Below are 25,069 nucleotides of genomic sequence, written 5' to 3' on the forward strand. Positions count from 1 at the left end.
AATATAAATTCCAAAAAGCAAACCTTGATTTTGGCCTTTTATATAAGGGGCATCATTTTACTATGCCACTGCATTTAATAGGACTTGGGGATCCATTCTGTAACCAAACCCTAGCGGATATCAAGGGCCCACTGTATTTTAGGTCAAGTCATTGCTTGATGCTATATAAAAAGGAGGAAGGGAGAGTGATTAAAAAAAATGGCAGCACCTTTAAAACTATCTGATTTTTGTTTTCGTAAGAGCTTTCGTGGATTGTGGGTTTCTATCCAGGAAAGTCCATGCTAAAATAAAAAACAGTCTTAAAGATACAGCAACTTTTTTTTCCCTCCCCTTCATCTAGTTGAGAAAGCAAGAGACTAAGATGACTACTTCTTTGCAAATTATCTTGATGCTACAGGTTTGCCAAAAACTAAGCATTTCATCCACTTACCATTTTTATGATACTTTTGTTATCCATGATCCTATGAGTGAAGTTTACTCTTTCTTACAGTTCTAAAATTACCCCACATCCACTTCTGAATCTCAACTAAATTTCTCACATGCTTCTGTCTACTTTGTTCCTTAGCCAATATGGCATGCTTATCTGTCTACCCATATTGTGCAGCAATATTTGTTTTCTCTCATTGCTTCTATGCCTGTCACTGAATGGCAACTGTGAAGACAGATTTATATTAATCTAGCACTACCGAGTGTGTGATACCTTGGCAAACCACACACACACACACACACACCACTTGCTAATTCCCAATGCAGCTGTCATAGTTACACTAAAATTTAGGAAGCATCGCATGGAGATGTTCAATGTGTATAGTGACATACCTCATGCCAGCATATCATCATCACATCATAAACACCTGTAGAAGCTAACTTTGGCCGAAACAGGCGGTATCCCTGACCAATCATAGTCACTACTTCATAGTTTGTATTTGTCTCAAAAGGCATTTTGCCTTCAGTAAACACCTCCCACATGAGAACTCCTGGAAAAGGAAGAGAAACAAATGAGGCTGATTAGCTTGAAGATAATCTGAAATAGACCATATGAGATTTATATTCTGGAATGGCACTTGTGTTGATAGGAACTGAATACCAGTAAGCTACTTAATTGCCATGATCCTCTGTGATAATTACAAATATGTGACTTAGACCCAAAACAGACAGTGCTGGTGCCATTTGCACCAGGACCATGGCAACTGCACATGCCCAGTCCTGCAGTCCTGAACCAGGCCATCTTTGAAAACTATGTGACCTTGGTGTGGCTTCTGGCCATATTCGGGGTATGAGTCATATAAACAGCATATCCCGAATGTGACCTAAAGCTGTGTCATTTTTGTCTGTTTCCACTTGTGAATGTTATGTATTTATAATTCCTATGCAGCCCCTAAATTAGGGCCTATATGGGGACCATTAAAGTCCCTTGGTGCCCACTTACTGAGCAGTAGCAGCTTGCAATAAACATGGGCCCACTGGGAAGCAGCTGATTAATGTTTCCACTCCCTCTTGCATGAGTAATCTGCAGCATATGGGGGAATTGTAATGGGACCCTGCTTCTGCCAATTGCACCAGAGATCACTCATGGGGTGGGTGGGGTGGAAATCGCAGTCAGCTACTTCCTGAACAACAGGAGAACAAGCCCCCATCAACTGCAGTGACTGCTTCCCTGTAAATTAGGAGGAGGGAGGTGGGTGTGCTGGGATTCACTGCACAGCACTGTAACTACAGTGACTATGCATACATATCTCAAATGCAGGATTCCAGCCACTGTCCTTAAGACCTGCTAGTCCTAATTCTTCTCAAACAATTTAAGAATTAACATTGGGAAAACAAGGCCAGCCAAAGGGACATTCACATTTTTTAATTTTTATTTTTAAATTCCACTTTAATAATAACTGATCTATGGAAACTAATCTGGGCTTTGTCACAAGTCCTTTGTTTGACTTAATCCAGTCACTGATCATGTTTTAATTCCCATTAAGAAATCATAAAGTTTTGTTTCATTATACCTTAAAATCATTCCTGTTTCAGCTCAGTTTCTGAATAGATTGAAAATTACGTATCACTGAATCTGGGGGAATAATGATCTCTCCATGTTTAAAAACAAAAGAAAAAGGAGGGGGGAATTCAACATCATCTTACCAAAAGACCAGACATCTGACTTGCTGCTGAATCGACTATAATTAAAAACCTCCGGGGGACACCATTTCACAGGAAACTTAGCACCCGAAGAGCTTGTGTACTGGTCATCAAGCACATACCTAAAAAGGAAGGCATTGTGATCCTTGTAGTCTGAAATCAGCAGTAGGAAAACACTCACATATAGAGTGTGTACCCCTTTCAACGGCTAATAGTAGCTATGGTGATTATGTGATGGCTAGGTGAATACATTTATATTGAAAAATAAATGCTATGATAATCAGAGTTATAAATTCCACCTTAAATTATAATTTTAGGGTGTTCAGCTTGTTGTCCTTGTGCACTTAATGTTTCTCTTGTGATTTTATATTTCTGTAATTCTAGTGTATTTTGTTTTATGGCATAAATTCTATTTTTAAGGTACCCACACAAGAAGAAGCTATTAAAAGTGTATACATAGACGTCCTGTATGAGTTTAAATCACCACCTAGTGGCTACTTGTCAACTTCACAAACACCACTTGGAAATTTTGACCCATGGAAGCATATTTCTAAGCAAGGCTAACACCTTGCCTTATTTACAGAATATTATAGGGGCAGGGTGGGGTGGGGGAGATGCATCTGATGAAGATTTCCTCTGCCTTCCTCTGTTTTTCCACTACTGCTTTCTCCTTTCCCTCCTTTCTGGGAGGAAAAGATGTAAATTCTGTAGTGTTAGGAGCTCTGCATCTGGAAGAGCCCCATTGTAAATACAGTCTAGCAGGTATGGATTAGGAGGCTTCCCAGATATTTGACAACCAGCTTCCTGCTGTTTTGCAGTCTGAAGTGAGCTGTTGGAGCAGGAGGTTTATGGGGCCCCCATCTTGGGACCCCCATCTATAACTGATAAAGAAGTGGACTACCAGGATTCAGTTTGATTGCCCACATGTGTTTCAGGCCTGCTTTAGATACAAATGTGGCTTGGCCCTTCCTCCACAGTAATTTACAGTGGAACATTTCAAATATGCCAATGCAATGTCTGAAAGCAATTTAAACCCATGAGGAAGAAGGGTATAATACTGATCAGTACCTGGTCATTCCAAAGTCAGACACTTTCACCACTCCTGACTCATTCACTAAGCAGTTCCTAGCAGCCTGAAAAACAGAAGCATCATACAATTAACAATGAGGATGCATTCAGGTATGAACGTGTGCATCATAAGTGCAGATGACTGCACCCAGGAAGGAGTGGCGCTAACATAATGGAAACAAGTTTGCAACCTGTGACCTCCAAGGCATTGCTGGTTTGTATCTCCCTCCTCTTGCATCATTGACTGCATTCACCAGGTTGTAATGAGGGCTGGAGTCCAGCAACATCTGGAAGGCCACCTGATATAAATCAAGCAGCTGCTTCTAGTGTTATACATATTTTGGGTATAATTATGGGCAGATTAAGGTTCAGATGGGCTTTTTCAGAGGACAGACCCTGTAACAAGAATGATAAAGAATTCTGTGGCAGCTAACAAATTTATGTGGCAATGATATATACACTTTTCTGTAGGTAAGCCCCATTAAACATTAACCTCTGAACTGACATGTGAAGGACTGTACTGTTTCTATGAGCCTTATCACACTAGACGAATCCTGCACAGAAACAGGATTTTAAAGTAAAAAAGTGTTGTTTCTGTCAACTTTCCATTCGCTTTATTTTCACGTTACTGCTGTTTGGAAAAAAAGTCATCTGAAAAACATCCCACATTTGCGTTTCCCCCCACTTTTAAATCCTGTTTCTGCCCAGGATTCGCCTAGTATGATATGGTCCTATGGCATAAGGTTCGGAAGCTACAGCTAGTTCAGAATGCAGCAGCCAGATTGATCACAGGTACTCCGAGATTGGACCACATAACACCTATATTAAAATCTCTCCACTGGCTACCTATCAGCTTCCAGGCGCAATACAAAGTGTTGGTTGTTACCTATAAAGCCCTACATGGCTTGGGCCCGAGTTACTTGAGGGAACGCCTCTCCCTACATAATCTGCTCTGCACCCTCAGAACAATGGGGAAATTTTTACTTGATTGCCTCAAGGTAAAACTAGCAGCAACTCACCGGAGGGCTTATATAGCAACTGCCCCTACCCTCTGGAACACACTCCCAGAAAAGATCCGACTCTGTTCTACATTAGAAGCCTTTAAGAAGGCATTAAAAACTCATCTCTTTCAAGTAGCATATCCTCCCGATTCTGTTTAGATTAAGGATCCCCCCCGCCCCCCCACAATTGATGGTTTTAAGGATTTGCATATGGTTCAGGTTTTTAGGAGATTGTATGAAATTGTGATTACTGAGCCATTTTATTGTTTGTACTGTGACATGTGTCACATGCTCACTATGCTGTGAACTGCTTTGATCTACAGGAAAGGCGGTATATAAATAAAGTTTTTATTATTATTATTTATAAGCTGTTATTGACCAGGGCCCACATTATGGGCATTAAGAGGCCATGTAAGTGGGTAGGTAAATATACTGTAAGTATAGAGGTGGAAAGGAGGGAGGGAGGGAGAGAAGAGTATTCTGTTTTTCCTTCATCCTTTCATGAAGTGAGCCCAAAGGATCACACAATCTGACAATGTATTTTGCTTAGCAACTGTTATTTTTTTAGCATTACTGCTATAAAATAATTCAGTGTCTTGAACTGCTTCTGCATGTATATTTTAACTTTTGAAATTTTAGTCTACTAGACAAGGCTTTAACTGAGTGTAACAAGAGGATTCAGAAAGGAAATAACTGCATGGTTTATAACTTTACTGTTATAAAGTTTCCGATGTGAGGAATTCCTTTGTTTCTTAAATTTCCATTTCTGTATGTGTCAGGAGTTTGCAATATGGTTTTGTCCTGTCATAATGTATATGTAGTGATTATGTGTTTTAAGAATGTTTTAGAACTGTGCGCTCAGTCCAAGTGCTGGTGGGTGACTTCAGTGTCTCATTTTCATATTGATCCCCAATTTGTAGATCTCTACTACTTCCATATCAGAAAAAGATTAAGTATGTCCCCTATGAATTACCTCTGGGGCTGCATCAGCACTGCAGAAATAATCCAGTTAGACACCGCTTTAACTGCCATGGCTAAAAACTATGGAGTCCTGGGACTTCTAGTTTGTTGTTCTCTGACAAAGAGGTCTGAATGTCTCACAATACTACAATTCCCATAATTTAATAGCAAGGAACCATGGCAGTTAAAGTAGTGTCAAACTGGATTATTTCTGCAGTGTGGATGGAGTCCTAGGGCCAAAACAGACAGCCCTGAAGGGACATCTTGAAGCTGCCCCTTCCGAAGGCGGAATGGGGCCGCAGGAAACACACGCCGTGGCCCCAATCTGCCTTCAACTCAGCCGAAGAGAGCCGCTCCTTTTTGGCCGGCTTTTCCCACCCTGCCACATCGGGAAGCCACCAGAGTACTTTGAAGCCACCCATGTGTAAATGGTTAGAGCAGCTTCAGGACATGCGGCGTATAAAGGGCTGCCTGTTTCGGCCGTAAGTCACAATACCTTACCAAAAAAATTAATTTCAACTCTCCCCTTTGTTCAAAGTGGGTTTTAACAGTAACCACTGAATTCTCATATATTATTCCCAGGCAGGAATTTGAGAAGCTTTCCAACATAAAGCAAATGTTTAATGATGAATCTAAATAACATCAAGTTTATCGGGAACTGTTAAAAGAGTGGAGATTGTATCCTGCTGTTTATATAGATGTGACAGTTTGGGATAGATGTAGGGTGACCACACACTAAGGAGGCTAGGGCTTTATATTTGTGCAGAAGTGAGAATTCTGGCAAATACAGTTGTTTATGCATGGTAAAGAAAATGCTTAAATTTTTCCTACTACAACAATATTACGAGATGGAGGGATCCTGCCTTCCATGGCCTTCATTCACCTGAGTTGCATAAGAGACAATTATGAACAATCTAAAAGAGGAATCTGAACACCAGTTCTTTATCAATTATGTTTTGTGCATGAATCAGATCATGTTAACTATGTATTATATTTTAAAATACACGGTATATTATATAAAATATAGAATCGCTGTAGAAATGTAATAATCGTATTTACCAGATCTCTGTGAATAAAGCTATTTCCCTCTAGGTATTCCATTCCTTCACATACATCCTGGCACATTGTCAGCAGGTTGTCTTTGCTAAAGTGTCCACGCCTTTGCCTAAGGTAATTTAGAAGGCAGCCATGCTCCATGAACTCTGTCACGATGTAAATAGGTCTCTGCTGAGTACAAACACCATATAGCTGGACTAACTTTGGATGAGTTAGCTTCCTGGAAGGAATTTATATACACACATTACTTGAGGTTTAGATATTACTATATAAGCATAGTCTGCACGGGTTGAACTAACTTTACACAGAAAGTATTTAATAGAAATGTGAGAGGCATAGAAGGTGCTGCAGAGAATTTGTGAACTAATTTGCTTCTATACTCATGGCTTGATATACAGTGATATGCAGGGGATCCGTTCCAGACTGCCCCCCCCCCCCGCATAAGGGAAATACTGTGTATGCTCGAGCCCCACTGAAAACAATGGGGCTTGTGCACGCAGTGTGAGGCGGTGCGCATGCCACGAGCGCATGTGTCATTGCCTCTTCTGGTGCGTGGCTTCAGCATAAGCTTAAAGCCATGTGTGACACGCCCGCATATGACGCAGGCGCATTGTAATATAAATAAAAAGAAACCTAAACATATGTATCATATTAGTGAAAGTGTAAAGAAGTGTAAAGTATAGTAGAAAAAAAGAATCACAAAATGTAGTCCAAATAACTTCATAAGTGTTGTAAAGTTAAAAGGTTTTCACTCAGTAGCAGCTGGAGCCATGAATGAATATTCATGTATTCCTGCATGCTACATCTGATTTTGTATTTATCATCCAATGGAGTCAGACCACAGCCTCCTCCAAAATCTCAGAGAGTAAGCATTTCTTGAAATACATGAGGGACACACTGCTTGCTTAAGGCATTTAAAACTAGTTATTTACATCATCACTTTAGCTTCTTCTATAAAGTCCTCTTCATACATTGCACCTTCTCGTATTGCTTTGATGGCCACTTTGTACTGTGCTCTCCATTTGCCAAGACGCACCACTCCAAAAAGACCACAGCCCAGTTCTCTCATAAAGGTGAGCTCTGCTGGATTGATTTCCCATTTCTCTATAAGGACAAAAAATGTACTTCAGAAAGTACAGGATGCTCTAGATCCCCAAGATAAAAGTGAGAAGACACTAAACAGCTTTCTCATTCCTTTTAAAGAAATCTCATCAGCCCACAGCACACTGAGCTCCCATAACCACTGTATTTTTGGATCCATGTGAGGATTTCCACTTCCTGTTCTCAAAACCTTCCTGCCAAAAGGGATTTTGACAATATCCATCCTGCCCCTGACATCTTGCCTACAGGCAGCTCCTTTGTCTCCAAATAATGACACTTCCATACTAGATTAATCCTCATACACAGCACCTCATCCCACATCTGTATTCCAATTTAGCCATTTGGCTTCTCATGAGAATTCAGGCTTGATTTGATCTAAGACTCATTTGTTTGTCTTTTTGGCAGGTCATGGTATCCATAGAACCCTCATCCAGCATCACATTTCACATGAGTTTATTCTCTTCCTGTCAGCTTTCTTTACTGTTCAGCTTTCACAAACATACATAAAAATCAGAAATTTGATGGCACAGACATAGCTTAGTTAACAAAGCTTCTGACAAAGAAGATCCCTTTTGCAAAGTATTTTAATGGGAGCCCAGGTCAACCTACTCACCCCCACACACCTTTTTTTGTTTTCTGCCTAACTGGAGGTTTATAGGCATTGGCATTGGAAGGATGGTGAAGGAGAGCTGAAGAAAGGCAAACTTTCAGTGTTGGTTTGCTCCATTGTGTCTCCAGTAAATAATGCAATAAAGTTTTACCCGGGAAAGAATGGTGTTCTACCCTAGGCAATCCTACTGTAGCTGTGTGTGCTTACACACAACAGGCAAGATAAACAGTCACCTCCAGAATCACTTACTGACCATGTATGAAAAGCAAACAGAAAGAAAAGGAGAAAGCAGATGAATCTGCCTCACCAGCTATCCTGCCATGTTGAAAAAGCATAGCCATCAAAATGGAAATCATAAGAATAGTGGCGGTTGTTGACAGGAAAAAAATCATCCCAAGATGCATTATGGAAAAAGTTTTCAAGTAGTCTCTGATTCAAAATGTTTTTGTTCACTTATGCAAAATTTACCTTTAATCTCACATGTACATAATGCTAGTTTTGAATAAAGGATTTGCTGAAATGTGTTAAACTGCTCTTCCCTTTTGTGGTGTAGGAACCTTTTCCTATTCTTTCCATATTCTTTCTATCTCTGATACCAAAGGTTCTGTTCAAGACGTAATGTCCAGGAATACATCTACTTCATTAACTGAGGTATATCTGTATATCTGTATGCCTTTGCACTTGATGATCTTATCTCGTTCTTTCATAGCTGCCTTTTCAAGTCTAATTAGTCCTCATTTTTGTAGATTTACAGAATCTATTTTCCCCCAGAAAAATAATGAAGCATGTAGTTTTTAATGTCATGCAAATTACCATAGCTGAATCCTGCTGTGGTTGGTTTTGTCTTTGGGGTGACTGGGTATCGTAACCTTGTCACAAGACCTGAAATTCATAGAAAATTGATATTGATAATAGTCAACATCAGAAATTAAGAAGGACAGTCAAACTTTTCTGCTGTTTAGAACTAATCATCCTGTTGCATGACTGAGCATATTTTACACTATGGCAAATACTTTTAAGCACACACAGAATTCTCTTTTTTTATCAAGAATGTAAGGTGGCACCCAGCATTTCCTCACACAAAACTTTTCTTTACAATGGCAGTCAGAAGGCATTAAGGTGCAGTTCTGTCCTCTTGATCACTGAGTGGCCATGGGTATGTGTCCAGAAGCCATTTGGCTTGCATTATGTAGTCAAGCATAGGAGCAGCTTTTGCCCTCTTGGATCTTGAGCAAGTATGTTGGAGAACTGGAATGGTGAAGGCTGTTCCTTTCCTCAGCTGCACACCCTCAAGCTGGATGGTGCTGCTCCACTCTCCCCAAGCCACTAATTTGCCAAGGGGTGCACCTGTGAGCCATTCAACTTGCATTGCTCAGCTGGAGAAAGCAGCAGCCTTCATCCTCCAGCATAAAGAAGAACTTAACCTGAGGTTACAATCATAAGTATCTTTATTTGGATGTAAGACCTGCTGAAATAAGAGACAGGACCTCAATCTCTAAGTGAGATTCACTGAAATCAATGGGTATTAATTGCAAATAATGTGGTCTGGGGTGTTACTACTAGAAACATGAATAGATCTGACAGCAAGTGAAGAGTACTAATGGGACCCAGAATTTCACCTGCTTGCCATGTACATTAAAAAAAAGATGGCACAAAAAGCCCTCCCCCAAAACCAGCTGGCACAAAAATAGTTCCCCAAAATGTTGCCATGAAGATACATTTTGTCCCAATCAATGCTGAATCAAAAAATGTCCTTGGCCACTCTTTTTGGTAAAAAAGAATTCAAATACTCTGGCCGACAGTAGGATGGCCCAGTTCAGCTGAAGCTGCAACTGTTTTTCATTGAAAGGTAAGAAAATACCCTACAACATAATAAATTTACATTATAAGTAATAATAAGCAATAAGCATTTATATTTCTATACCACTTAATAGTGAACTCAGTACTCTAAGCGGTTTACAATCTGTAAGTCAATTGCCCCTAACAAGCTGGGTACTCATTTTACCAGCCTACGAAAGGATGGCAGGCTGAGTCAACCTTGGAGCGCTGGGATCAAACTCACAACACTTGTGGCTGCAGTACCAGCATTTAACTACTGTGCCATCAGCTCCTCTAAATCATAATTTAAACATAATTCCTACCTTTCAATGTAGTGGAAATTCAGACACTTGTGTTTTTTTAACGCTATTACATTTTGGCTAAAGCATCCTGTACTAGTTGCTGTCAGAAAGGAGACAGAGGGCCTGAACAGATAGGCCCAAATAAAGCTGCTTCAGGTCACTTTGGAGGTATGCTGTTTAAATGACACATGCATCTTACGAGGCCAGAAGCTACACCAAAACTATTCTCCAGTCCTTAAGACTGGAGCATGGCTTTGGCATGCAGCATTTAAACAGCATACCTCCAAAGTGACCCAAAGCAGCTTTATTTTGGCCTGTCTTTTCGGGTCCAGAGTCTCCAGGTATCATCAAGGCCTCAAACAGATGGGTCAAAAGGACCGCCATCAGGCCATGTTGGGGGCATTGCATTTAGACGCCCCATGCCCTAAACATGGCCAGTAGCTGCCCCAATCTGGAAGAACCAGGCCAAAAAAGAGCAACCTTTCAGCAGCCCAGTTCAGTACTATGGCGACAGCCCAGATTGGGACTGGGTGTGTGCAGTTGCTGTGGTCCCATCACAAATGGCGCTGGCGCAGTCCTGGCACAGTCCTTTTGGGTTGTCTGCTTCACCCCTGAGAAAGGTTCTTTTCTCCTATGTTATGGATCTAATTCTTAAAGCAGCACTCATTCAAATGATAGAAACACAGATTCATATACCTGCAGCATTGTGTTTGTGATACTCAATTAATTCAGGAATGGAGTTGAAGAGGTGTTTTTCTGCTAGGTAGTACTGTTTTTGTGGTGTTTCCTTTATATGATAGTGTCTTATACCAGATAACCCTTCTCTAAAAATAAACAACAACAATGAAACAATTAAAATATTGTACAGTATTTTTTAATTTAAACTGAAGAAAGTGGTACTACAGTATCTTAGTAACAAATTATTATCATCATCGCCATCACCACCACAACCATGACCATAATCAAAACTATATGATAATAATATATGCAAAACTTTGAATAAAAGTATAAATATAAAAGTTATTTGAAAAACAATTTTCAATATACAAAGTTAAAATTCATTAAAATACTACATACAAATCTTAAAAACAACACCAGAGAGAACTGAAAGCCAAGTGAAGTCACTTTCTAAAAGTGTGGTGGCAAAAAATCTTTTAACTTCCATTCCTGCTTTCTTTTCGGCAGCAGATAAAAACATTTTTATGCCGCTGGGCTTTTGCTCACTGACATGGGTGCTGTATATGGTTATATAAGAAGTTTTTTTTTAAAAGAATTTTAAATTTTAACAATTTAATGTTTTTAATCTATTGAAATTGTTTAATTGTTTTTTAAACTGTGTATTTTTAATGTTCCATATTGTTTTAACTTAGACTGTTTTAAATTTTGTTAGCTGCCTTGATTCCCTATATCAGGAAGAAGGTGGGATATACATAAATAGTATAACAACAACAACATCATCTTGGCTTCAGTAAGGAGTGAGTTCCAAAGTCAGAAGCAGCCACTGAGAAAGCCCTTTGCTTTGTTCCCACTAAATGAGCCTCAGATGGCGGTGGTGCTGGACAAAGAAAAGGCATTTCCAGAAGATACTATAACTTGGGCTCATAAAAGGAAAAACAGTCCTTCAAATAGTCTGGACTCCAAACTGTATAATGTTTTCAGATGTATGGAAATCAATACTGAGTTAATTAGGAACATTATTTTCCTTGCATTGTTTACTGATGTGAATTGCCATAAAACAATAATCACTCTAATCTATTCTGTTTATAACGCTTGCCACCTCTGCAGTAGGTCTTAATTGTTATTTTCTGTGAGCAAGAACCTGCCCAAATAATTTCCACTTTACAAAACAACTGAAGGTTTTCTTGGCATCTTCCACAGAAACTACTTCTGCTGTAAAAGCAAAGAGGGCACAGCAGAGGGTTAAGATTTGTCCACTAATCATTTAGCGATGAGTGTGTTCTCCCTTTACAGTTTCTGTTTTCACCACAAGAAATACCAGTGGAACCCAGGTGCCGCTGAACAGAAGTGTTTTAAGTGCAGCCATGTGGCAATAAAGAAGGGGAATTTTGGTATCTGAGAGATGAATGAGATTGCAGTTCATATTAATAAGAAAAAGGCAAAGTGGTTTTTGCTGAGAAGCTGTTTATATGTGTAGGGGATTTAAGAAACTGAGTCTTAAGTCAGTTTATTTTAAAATGGAAAAGGTGGGATGGGAAGAGAATGAAGGAATTCTGCAGCACCTACTGGTTATTTCAGCTTTCATGGATATCAATACACTTTCTTCAGAAGTGAATGTCTTATTAGGTTTATACAGTCTCAAAATATCACTTTCTCTAATTCAGTTGATCCAGTTACCTGCTTGCATAAATGCATCATGGAAGTACCTATCACTTAACTCAGCCACAAAGGTTTAATAAAACACAAAGTATTTCCTTTAAAATCTGAATATCTGTATATTTAAAAGAAACAAAAAGAGAATATAGTAAGAGGTGGCATGACTTACCCTCCAAATTTTGCATAAAGAGATACTGTATATAAACCTGGCTGACTGGAGTCCCTCACCATAAAACCACCTTCTTTATCCTAAAATGAAAGGAAAAAAGCTGTTGTTACCAAACTACTTCATTATTTTTACTATATGTATGAGTCATGTTTATTAAGAAACATGAAATTCTTAAGGACACCTTTTAACAGTTCTGTTCTGTATTGCAGTTAGAACAGTTGTTGTTGTATGCTTTCAAGTGAACTTTGACTTATGGTGAACTTATCATAGGGTTTTCTCAAGGTTTATTCAAATGAAGTTTGCTATTGCCCTCATCTGAGAGAGTGTGACTTGCCCACGGTCACTCAGTGGGTTTCCATGGCTGAGCAGGATCCTGGTCTCCCAGATTCCTAGTCCAACACTCAAATGCTGACTCCCTTAGAAACAATACAATAATAATAATAATAATAATAATAATAATAATAATAATATTTATTTGTATACCGCCCTGTGGCGAACCAATCCGGGCGGTTGACAACAGTGATTATAACAGAGTAAAATATAAAAATAAAAACATTATAATCCCTCCCCTCCTTATAAAAGTATTAAAAATATGACAGATTAAAAACACAATATCAAAACATAAAATATAGTTAAAACAAACTAAAAACCCTGGTGTCCCTCTGGAGATCCTCAACCATCACTGAAGATGGGGCCACGAGAGGAAAGAGGGGATCAGGGAGCCCAGGCCGGGATGGTTAATCTGGAAAGGCCTGCCGGAAGAGATCCGTCTTGACAGCTTTTTTAAAGCTGTCTAATGATGTCAACTGACGGATCTCATTCGGCAGGTCGTTCCAGAGTTTGGGGGCAACAGCAGAAAATGCCCTCTGGGAGGTCGCCGCAAGCCTAGATTTTAGAGGCTGCAGTAAGTTCCTCCCAGAGGACCGGAGAGCGCGGGGAGGATTATATGGGAGGAGGCGGTCCCTGAGATAGCTTGGACCCAAGCCATTTAGGGCTTTAAAGGTAATAACCAACACCTTGTACTGGGCCCGGAAGCTAATAGGCAGCCAGTGGAGGGACCTCAGAACCGGAGTAATGTGGTCCCTCCTAGATGTACCAGAAATAAGCCTGGCTGCCATATTTTGTACCAGCTGAAGCTTCCGAGCCAAGCACAAGGGTAGCCCCATGTAGAGTGCATTACAGAAGTCCAGGCGTGAGGTTACCAGTGCGTGCACAACAGTTTCGAGGTCCTTACTTCCAGAAAAGGGCGCAGCTGGCGTATCAGCCGAAGCTGATAGCAGGCGCTCCTGACCGTCGCATTTACCTGATTTGTCATCAGGAGCGACGAGTCGAGGAGCACCCCCAGACTACGAACACAGTCACTGGAGGAGAGTGTGACCCCATCCAGGACTGGAGGTTGCAACCCAATTCTTGGTTTCGGGGCCGCTACCGTGAGCACCTCCGTCTTATCTGGATTCAGTTTCAATCTGTTTTTCCTCATCCAGCCCATTACCGCTTGAAGACATTCATTGAGAGAAGAGATGCCATTGGAATTCGTGGCCGACGAACGAGACATGGAGAAATAGATTTGGGTGTCATCAGCGTACTGATAACACCCAGCACCATAACTCCTTATTATCTCACCCAGCGGCTTCATATAGATGTTGAATAACATCGGGGACAAAATAGCCCCCTGAGGAACCCCACAAGTGAGGTTCCTCTTACTGGAGCTACAGTCCCCGAGCAGCACCCTTTGGGACCGACCCGAGAGGAAGGACCGGAACCACTGCAAAGCAGTGCCCCCGATACCTAACCCCCTCAGGCGGTCCAAGAGGATGCCGTGATCTATAGTATCGAAAGCCGCTGAGAGGTCTAGAAGCACCAACAGGGTCACACTACCCCTGTCGATGCAAAGGCTCACCTCATTTCTGAGGAGCTGTTCTGCTTTACTCCTGTTCAGATTTCTACAGTACCACCTACAGAGGAAACAAAAATATTAAAATGTGTAATACGTTAGGTTATTACTCTTGCACGCTACAGTCTCAAAAAGCCCACAGTGTCCAGACAAAAAGCTGCGGATCTCATTTCATGGTAAAGATATTAGGAGTGGACCGTGGAGTCCTTTTCCATTATTTTTCACTGTGAGTTAATTTGTGTTCTTACTTTACTGTTGGCTTAGAGTTTTATATTTCTGCTGAACACTTAGTGCTAGTTAGCTTGTTCATGAGAATTTCCAAAATATTTATAGTCTCTAATTAAGAGGGAACTCTTCATTGATAAGCAATAATACAGATGTAACACTAAAGCACTGTTAAGATAAAAACTAAAGATGAAAAGGGATTTCGGCTAGAGGAGGAAAGAATAGGAGGGAATAGACAAGACCACAAACTTACTTCCAGCCTCTAAGGTGTAATTAAACGACTGACAGTATTATGTTTACACAAAGCCACAGGAAATTCTGGATTGATTCTGTTCCCCTGTGATGTACTGTATACACACATGGGCAAACATCCAATTTTCTGATGTAATGTAGCAATTCTACTATATTGATTCTCTGTATAAATATGAAAGGTCTCACTATGTTCATTGGCTTCTAAGGCTATAATTTGTAAATGAAAGCTCTTATCCATTTGTCATCCTCTGTTAATGAGGGTTTTGAAAAGAGCAGACAGGTATGTTAAAATTTTGTTCAAATTCTCCAGCCTTCTGGAAAAATCCAGGAAGTCTGAGATGTGATCAGGAGAAGTTCTTAAAGGTTTCCTTATAACAAGCAAAAGTACATCTCAAGAGCTTGATGTCAGAGGTCACTAGATTTAGTCAATTACTTTTTCATGCAGTTCTCAAAACCTGTAAGAAGTATTTGTTCACATGTATTACAGTATGTGCAAATTTTACTTACTCATATTGGTCTAGATTATTGGACTTCTTTCCTGTTACATAGTTGCTTGGAATATATCCTTTGCTTCTATATATGACAAAAAGAAAATAAAGAAGGTATAGAGAAATCATAAAATAAAAAAAGCCTTGGTAATAAGGTTTCTTAAAAATATTTCATAAAATTTCAGAGTCACCTATCTAACCTATATAGCACATTCAAAATAATTTACAACCTTCAACAGACTTATTACCATAGGTGACTGCCGAAGTATGACAAAGAAGCACTGACCATAGCACCAGCTCCCACAATGGGCTGACAACTGACACACAGTTTGCACCACTTCCCTCCCACTGGAGAGGACAGACCTGCTAAAATGGAGCAATCATGGCTTCAAGATTCCCTGCTCCACACAAAGAATTTTTCTCAGTACTAAAAAACTGAGACAGTATTTCCTTACCCATATTTGTCTCTTGCTTTCCACCAATGAATGTCATTTTTTTCAATTATAGTATATTCTTCACCTCTTTCTAGTCTCAAATCATGAGGTTCCGTGGGCTGAAAGTCATACATAGCTATTACTATTTCTTCCTCTTCTTCCTCCTCTTCTGGAGGAATCGGGGGTGGAGGTCTTCTCTGAAAGAAGATATTATAATGTAATATTATTATTATTTAATGAAAAGTTCTAATAAAGATATTAAATCAAATTAATTATTACAGATCCTGACACGTAAAGTAACTAATGGTGGTAATCTCCGTTACTATGCTGAGGAGCCAGCATTGTCAAAGACATCCTGTGGTCATATGGCCAGCATGAATGCACAGAAAACTGTCACCTTACCACTAAAGTGGTACATATTTATCTACTTGCACTTTTACATGCTTTCGAACTGCTAGGTCGCAAGAAGCTGGGACTAGTGGTGGGAGCTCACTCCATCATGCAGTGCTTGGATCTCAAACTGCTGACCTAGCAATCGTCACAATCAGTGTCTTAACCACTGAGCCACCATGTATCATATCTTGACACGATTAATTTATAGATTAGATTTTGAATGAAGATAAGTGAAATAATGTTTTTCGTCAAGAACATTAACATTGAAATCACCTGACAACCGAAGTAATTAAAAACAGTTTAATGCACAAGATACTTAATTACGAGAAACAACAGTCTAAATCCAATTGGCAATTCCATCTAAAGGTAAAAAGTTTTCCGGTGATATGAATCCCTTCTTCCAACTCATTCAACATCATCCAGCTTCAGAGGGAGAGAGGCAGTCCAGCTCCATCGGGCCTAGCCCAAAGTAAGATGAAGAGCCCTCCCTCCAGCCCATCTGCCATGGCCCCAGAGGGAGAGACAGACCAAGGAACTTGATCCCTTCCCTACTACCATTCCCTTATTCTTTTGTGTCATGTCTTTTTTATATTGTAAGCCTGAGGGCAGGGAACTGTCTAATTTAAAAAAAAAATTAAGCCACTCTGAGACCCTTTGTGGCTGAAGAGCAGGGTATAAATACTCTAAATAAATAAATGTCTTGTTTAACAGACTGTAGGAGGCGGTGCTCATCTCGGTTACTAAACCAAAGAACCATCATCGTCCAACGACAGCTCCAGTGGTCATGTTGCCAGCATGACTGTCCAGAATGCTGTTTACCTTCCCACCGATGTGGTATCTATTTATCTATTTGCACTTTTACATACTTTTGAACTGCAAATGGATTAATGGGATTTACGTAACTGCAGACTCAAAAATTTCCCATGATTTGGTGGGTCTACTTTAGTTGGGAACACAGAGGCTTCTTCTGGCGTGGCTTTCAGCGTATGCTGTGCCCACGTATGATGTGGGCGCACTGTAGTTGTAAAAAGTTGTATAACCTTGATCCATTGCACATTAGACTAAATGTGAGAGTTTTTTCTTTAACAAGACAAATATATCACAGTTTTTAGCAGTACTGAATGGTAATTACAATAGGATTTAGTTGGATATAAATGCCATCAACTCCAGTTTTTCAGTGTTTTGAATATTTCTCTTACCTTATTTTTATCTGGCATTTGCACAGGCAATGTCTTTATACCTAAAGAAACAATTTAAAAAAAAGCAGCCTTTACATTTAGAGTTAATATGCGTTTAATACACTTTTAAAATGTTTTGTTTTGTTGCATTCTTTGCTGCAAGTGATAAATATGTACTTGCCTTTTTAGTAATACTATAATTTATTAAAAATTCAATTACCGTATATACTCGACTATAAGTCGACCTCATGTATAAGTCCAGGGCAAGTTTTGGGGCCAAATTTATGGATTTTGCTATGACCAGTGGATAGGTCGAGGGTATAACTTAGGGGCATATAGCAAATGATCTAAAGGATGAAGCAAAGCAAAACAATGTCAAAGAACTTACAAAATTACAGCAGACATAACTCTTTGTGCTCACTCTTAAAGCTGGATGGATGAGAGAGTAGAGAGGGTCAGTGCTTCCAGGACAGATTATATTCTTGCTTTTCCCCAGGAGATGGTTCCTTCTTTAAATAAGAGTTAAGGTACAGTACTTACATTAACTCATGGCTATGTCGACGCAGGGTTTTTGGTCAATTTTTTGACCTAAATTTCTAGACTTATATATGAGTATATACAGTAGTAATACTATCAGCTGTCCAATATTTTTACAGCCTGGAAATAACAAATCACAAGTAATGTAGTTATGTGTGTATGTGTGTTTCTGTGGCTTCAAGTCACTTATCAGTTTATGGCAACACCATGAATGTTTTTATAGGGTTTCCTTAGGCAATGAATATTTAGAACTGGTTTTTTCCCAGTTCGTTCCTTTGAAATACAACTTACAGCACCTGGTATTTGTTGGCAGTCTCCCAAGTACTAACCAGAGCTGACCCTGCTTAGCTTCCAAGATCAGACAGGATCTTGGGCCTTTAGCAGGGAAGAACATGAGTGGAACAAAGTTAAACTTTAAAAGTAATGTCATGGTTGGGAACAGTGACAAGGTGGAGCTTTTTTGGTATAAGGAGTAACATTTTCCAGATACTTTCTCTAAAGTGTAATTTTTAGGCATTTTAGAGACATTTTGAATGGAATGTTCCATTTTTATGCCATTCTCTTATCAATTTTAAAAAGGCTGCAAAATTCCAGTGAGCAGTATGAACTAATTTCCAGTAAATAACAAAATCAAATTATTTAATAACATAATGAGTAAAAGAATGAATTACGTTTTTAAATGTCTAAATTCTGAATATGATCAATTTTATGTGATATGAGCATTTCATTTTATTTAATGCATTACATTATTAGTTGGTGGATGCATTCCTATGACATAACAAACCAAGGATTGTCATGATCAAACACTATACTGATACATGCTGCTAAGCAGCTCCCACTGCTTAACAAGCCATGGAACTTTGACTGTAGTTGGCTTTTTGTGTTGTCTGGAACTGGGCAGCTTCTCATTTCTAGTTTGCTTCCCACAAACCAGAGGGAAAATATTCTGAATTATTTTTCACTTTGTTGGGAGGGAAAAACCAGACAAGTGATGCCACCCACTGGCAACAACACAATTAACTAAACACAGACCAAAGCTGCAAATTAATGACAAGCCAGGTTTCCAGCAGTTCCCTGGCTGTCTATTTTTCAGCTGATTTATTCATTATAAATTTCCGGTTGTTATTACATCTTTTTGTCTTCAATATGTACATGTAGATAGTTGTAAGTGAAGGCATTAAATTATGAACAAAAAGAAAATTAAAAAAAATCTACTAGACATGATGGTAACATTTTTGAAAGATCACAAGAAGATTAAGGATATGTTGTTGACTGCTTAACCGTAGTTGCACAACCTTTTTCTCCTATGTAATGTGCAGACTGTCCAATCAGTGTCTGTATGATTAGCTGTTAAGTTAATTTCACAAAACTAATGTTTTGATTAGGCCCATTTCAGGCTTAACCTAGGATCTGAAATTAGTTTTAAAATATGTGGTATGCTAAACAAAACTGTAAGAAGAATTGTGCAGTCCAGAGACTTTAAAGAGAATCAGACTCCATGGAAATGGCAGCAACCACACTGGTTTCATACTTGTAAAGAAGTCTGAGGCCTCATGCAGACTGGTGGCTTGCAGTGGCCTCCGGCTGCTCCAGCTCCAATTAGCCACCAATCTGCTAGGGACCATGGCAATCACACAGGCTGCTATGAAAGCAGCCTGCCGCCACGGTCCCAAACGGACCACCAGCAAGGAGAGTTTTTTCTTCCCTCCTTTTTTCAGCAGCTTCAAGCCAGTTTAGATGGCCCTGGAGCTGCTTCCAGCCAATCTGAGGACATGCGTCATCTACATGCTACGCTCCCAAAGCATCCGGAAGCCGCTCTTTTTTGCCTGTGTTTTTTGCACCTTAGTCAAAATAGAAGGGCAAATGAAAACAAACTTTAATAAGAAGGATGGGTGAAAATCATCTGACTGGGGTTTTTAAAAAGAAATTTTCAAAATTTGCAGACCCTATTATGAGGGTAGTGTTTAGTACCTTAGATGGCTCCTTCAAATTTCAGATTAAACCCCAGAGTGGATTCACTGTCCTACTAACATGGATCCCACTAGTAAGCACTGTTTGTGGCACTTTTGTATTAGAGTTGCCACCCCCAACAGGTCATTCATATTTAACAACTACAGTGGGCCCTTCCCTTACACGGGGGAGCCGTTCCGGACCCCACTGCATAAGGAAAATCCAGTGTATGCTGGAGCCCCATTAGAAATAATGGGGCTCTTGCCTGCGGCATGGTGTGGCACGGCCCCATTACTTCTTCTGGGGTGAACGAGGGCTTTTTCCGGTGCGACTTTCAGCGTATGCTGAAATCAGCATAAGGCGCACCTGCGTATGACACAGGTGGGAAGGAATAGTACAATCTGATTCTTCCCAGAATAGCTGCAGCTGTTGAACTTAGTGAGCACAAGTGATTGAGAAATTTGTTTGCTATAAAAATTTCCCCAATTCTACATAAAGAATGCCTTGAATTCAAGAGAGTGAAACTTACAAATTCACCCATCCCTCTTATGAAACACAAGCACTTACCGTTTTCAAAGAGGTTATATTTTTCACAGCCGGGTGCTAATTTTTCTGTCTGTCTGCAACACTGATAGATTCCATCTGTCCAGAATTTAGGGTGGTACTTTACCATTATGTTATTATTATTTTTAATTTCTACCAAAAAACAACAACAGATTTCTGTAAATTAAGACCATTCCAAACTACTAGTAATAATTAAAAATTATAACATAAATATCAGTGACAACAACGAAATACAAAACACTTATGCAGCCTGGAGTTATTTACAAATTGCCCAGAGTCGAACAATTTAAGGAAAAATAATATGTTTTTGGGAGTTTGGGTCTTGGAATAAGTGTGTATAGTGTTTTTTGTTTGTTTGTTTGTTTGCCAATCATATTATTGAAACCAGAGAATATAAACACAGTGGGGATGTTAAATAGTCACAAACCTAAAACTATTATCCAGCCTCTAGCAGAAATTTATTCTGATTTCATTCCAAAGTTAGTATCAAGGTTCTTCTAACAAATTTGGGAAATTGCTTGTTAATAAAGTGTTTAAAATTCTCTTAATGAAAAGAGTACTAAAAAGTACATCGTAAAACAGAAAACAGTGAGGAGACAACCTGCTATCCAAATAACTAAGAGAAAGGTTATCCACAACATGTGATATCCAAAGGATTGGTAAAAGCGGCTGGCAAATCTATACTTGAACTGCTACAAAAATAACAGAGACCTCAAACTAATCACCTACACTGTTCCTGACATTTAATCATATCACTAAAGATATACAGGTCATACATAAAATTTGGTGCTTGTTTGGGAATATTCCAGGATGTAAACAAAAACCAATGATTTCATTGAAAAGAACCACACACACACACACACACATATCAGGGACTTAGTAATGTACAATGATTGCAACGTCTTAAAAATGGATTCAACTTAGAGAATTTGGAAAAACATCGATTTTGGACTATAACTCCCAGACTCTCTTGCTTTAAAAAAAAGTAGGATTCTTTAGTATGTATACATGGAAAAGTTCCTAGCCTTTTAGATTAGAATCACTACACATATAGTAGACTAGACTCAAATATAAGTATCATGAATAGATGCAATTACCTTCTTTCAAATTCCATACCCACTGATCCCTGCTGTATGCAGTGGGAGCAAAAATATAAAGTGTGCTATTATCGTAAACAACCTAAAAAGAAAAAGATAAAAGTGATTATAGAAATGGCTATGCAGCTAGTACACCATTATTATCTTTTCCATAAACGCTAAATTGGGATCAGTAAAGGGACTGGATGAGGGCCAACAAATGGCGCTCAGTTCTGGCAGAAGGAAGGTTCTGTTGGTGTGTGGTTTGTCCACTTGCCCAAGAAGGCTAAGCTGAGAGAGGCAGAGTTCAGCTGAAACTTTCTCAATTGTAGTGTACAGCTTTCTAATTAATTAATTAATCATTGCTAATTAATAATAAACAAAAAAACTGCATGAAAAAAATCTTGCAAATGTTTAAGAAGGGAGTACAAGGGTGCATTGACTTTGGCCACAGGTCAGTACTGGAATGCCTAGTTGGAAGTACAGTGGACCCTTGTTATACGCTGGGGCTTGGTTCCAAGATCCCCCGTGGATAACAAAATCCGTGGATGCTCAAGTCCCATTAAATATAATGACATAGCAAAATGGTGTCCCTTATAAAAAGTGGAAAATCAAGGTTTGATATTGGAAATTTATACTTTTTTTTGAATATTTTCAAACCGTGTATACTTGAATCCATGTATAAAAAATCTGTGTATAAGAAGGACCGAGTGTATTTCTAAATAAAAATACATTTGGTGCATGGTAAAATGAAAAACACAGATTTGCTCTTCTTCAAAATGGCATGGAACTACACTATGCCTAGAAAGTTAGCTGGATATTTTAAATGCAGGCAAGAACACTTGGGTGTCTGTTGAAATTCTATGAATCAGATTTTATAACTATGACTTGTGTTGGAGCTATGGAGTTTATCACACGTGAGGAATTTCTGTTAATTTTGAATAAAAAGAAAGTGGGGCCAGAACACATTCACGTGAATTCGCTAGTTCAGCGAATTTATGTGAATGCGAATTGCGTTCAAACTGGCTTCCCATTGCCTGAAAATAGCATGCCATTGCCCGAATTTGCATGTGGTAGTCTATTACGCAATAACGTGAAACCCCATGATTGCGTTCGGATTGCCACTGGATTATACTTCCAATTTCCCTTGTCTGATAAACTCCTATGGGTTGTATGTGAAGCAATGTTCACAAGAAACTTACCTGAAATGGATATTTATTTTGACATGGAATGACAGCACCATCATTTTTCACAATTTCAACACATTTGATTTTTGAAATATCAACTGATCCTTTTCTGTATTTTTTCTGCAACATGATAAAAAGTTGTTAAGAGACATTTTAGAATGCATGAAATTCACCTACAAATTGGAATAAAAGATATAACGAAATATAATCCTTTATCAACTTTGCCAGAAGAGGGACCCTTTGTTTAACTGAAGCTTGCAGAACTCTAGGGCTTTTCACAATGGTTTTGACAGATTCTTGACGGTGGTGCACAAATGAACTAGACTTTCTGACAGCTACTAAGAACAGCCCTATACAATTCTAAAGACAGATTTCAACAAAGCAACAACAAAAAAAAAAAAACCTAGACAAGGTTGAGCAGTACAGGAGAACAGAGGAGAAACCACACGGGCTTTATTTCTCTTTTGATTGTATAAAAGTATTTCCCCATACCCACAATTTTCATTACTAGGCGTGTTCTTAGAAACCACTCCTTTCAATGAAATTATTATGATTCATCTACAGCAAGAGGAACAGGTCTGCACATCCACATACATTATTTTTTTCTGTGTCACCACTGTACCCCACAAGGGGATTTGCTGAAATCTGAATCTAAATGGTAAAAAGAAATGCTCAAAAAATTACATTCACACAACTGTTCCTCAGCAGTCATGTCATTTAATGAAGTAAGGAGTCACTTTTAGGAGATAACAAAAAAGAGGACAATAAAAATTGCTGGTGCACGTGTTAACACACCTCTCAGGTGAGGCAATGAAAAACAATATGCTGAACAAAGACTTTCTGTACAATTCCTGTGCAATAAATGTGTACTTATTTTCTATTCACTCTGCGCAGTCCATATTTCCCCTCAAAATACAGTGTGGCCACATTATACATGGATGTGGCTTATGTGGCTTTCAACATATGCTGGAAGCCTGCACTGGAAGAAGCCTAGGCACACCAGGAAGAAGTAATGGGGCGCATGCCGTGGGCACGCACCCCATTACATCTAATGGGGCTTGAGTTTACTCATTTTTTCCCCTACACGGGGAGGTCCGGAACGGATCCCCGCATAAGAGAAGGGCGCACTGTACCACCTGTGCTCTGCATCAAGACATGTAATAATGCTCCCCACTTACATAGTGGTTGATGGGGGGAATGTAATAGCATGTGATTGTGTGGCTCGACAGACCACCCTTTGGAATGGCGTCCTACTGCCCCTTCCAGTACCAGATTGAAGCTGCAGCAACCATATGCCGCGGCCCCGATCAGGCACTTTGCCACCACTAAAAAGAATGGCAAAATGCAGCTCCTTTTAGCACCAGAAAATAGGTGTATTTGCTGCAGTGGCAGCAGCTTTTCACCACTTCTTTGTCTAAACACAGCACCAACAGAGTGCCATGATGCCCCCGCCATGCAGTTGGGCATGTGGTGCAATGCGGTGTGACACCAGCATGGGGACAGCTGGTGTGTATATGCCACAGCCCCATGCTGCCATCATGCCGGCATATAACACTGGTCTGTTTAGCCTCTGTGTCATTTTGTGAAAATTCTAATTTCTTTTAATACCATCTGTTTAAAACTTCTAGTGTATATAATGAGAACTGAGAAGCCATAAATATTTAACTATATCGTTAGGTTTTTCAATTATTTTGTCTTTTTTAAATGATTGGGATTTAAATACAATAACTTTTTGTCATTTTTTTTGTTCTTGTATCTTTTAAAAATTATGTTATAAGCTACATTAGGTCCCTATATTGTGAGAAAGGTGAGATATAAATTAAATAAATTAATAACACTATAAAGCAATGTCCTCTTTAAATAAACCATTTGAACTCTGCTACAGCACTGCCTTTCTGTAGTGGATGGGATTGTGTGCAAGAGGCTATACTTCTGGTAGTATTACTGCTGGTAGAGTCTCCCGCTCCAGAGTGGCTTTTGCTGGGCCTGGGAAGCCAGAATAAATATGCAAAACAGCTACAGGGCAGCAGCAGTGTGGGGCAGGGGTTTACACTGGTGGAGGATCAAAGGCACTGGCACCATAGCTAAGCCTTGTTAGTACAGTAGCTCTTGCCATATGCAGAGTCTGCTTCATTCACCACAATGACAATGAATGTACACAGCCAAACCAGCATGGTTGCATGCTGCCATTGGGGACAACGGGACTTGAGGTCCTGAATTTTTTGTTATTTACAGGGAGATCCAGAAAAGAATCCCCACAGATACAGAGGGCCGATTATACTATGCAGAAGTAATAACCAGTAAATTGCTTCTTAATGCTTTCTGAACCATAAAAACTCGAT

General features: G+C 39.4%; 1 protein-coding gene across 3 annotated transcripts in view; it reads right to left on the bottom strand.

The window, feature by feature from the left end:
• TEC (tec protein tyrosine kinase) overlaps positions 1 to 25,069 on the bottom strand; it is a 75,536-nt gene that overhangs the window by 2,014 nt on the left and 48,453 nt on the right. For all 3 annotated transcript variants that reach the window (XM_042469963.1, XM_042469962.1, XM_042469964.1), the window contains 15 exons: positions 22,743 to 22,847; positions 21,562 to 21,643; positions 20,468 to 20,596; positions 17,435 to 17,475; positions 15,864 to 16,039; positions 15,428 to 15,493; positions 14,450 to 14,504; positions 12,550 to 12,629; positions 10,743 to 10,870; positions 8,740 to 8,808; positions 7,148 to 7,319; positions 6,219 to 6,435; positions 3,199 to 3,263; positions 2,134 to 2,252; positions 820 to 977 (listed from right to left, as the gene is read on the bottom strand). In XM_042469963.1, coding sequence (XP_042325897.1) covers positions 820 to 977; positions 2,134 to 2,252; positions 3,199 to 3,263; positions 6,219 to 6,435; positions 7,148 to 7,319; positions 8,740 to 8,808; positions 10,743 to 10,870; positions 12,550 to 12,629; positions 14,450 to 14,504; positions 15,428 to 15,493; positions 15,864 to 16,039; positions 17,435 to 17,475; positions 20,468 to 20,596; positions 21,562 to 21,643; positions 22,743 to 22,847 — 1,662 coding nt within the window. The remainder of the gene's footprint in view (positions 1 to 819; positions 978 to 2,133; positions 2,253 to 3,198; positions 3,264 to 6,218; positions 6,436 to 7,147; positions 7,320 to 8,739; positions 8,809 to 10,742; positions 10,871 to 12,549; positions 12,630 to 14,449; positions 14,505 to 15,427; positions 15,494 to 15,863; positions 16,040 to 17,434; positions 17,476 to 20,467; positions 20,597 to 21,561; positions 21,644 to 22,742; positions 22,848 to 25,069) is intronic.

This window comes from Sceloporus undulatus, chromosome 5 (assembly GCF_019175285.1).
Source record: "Sceloporus undulatus isolate JIND9_A2432 ecotype Alabama chromosome 5, SceUnd_v1.1, whole genome shotgun sequence".
Classification (NCBI taxonomy): domain Eukaryota; kingdom Metazoa; phylum Chordata; class Lepidosauria; order Squamata; family Phrynosomatidae; genus Sceloporus; species Sceloporus undulatus.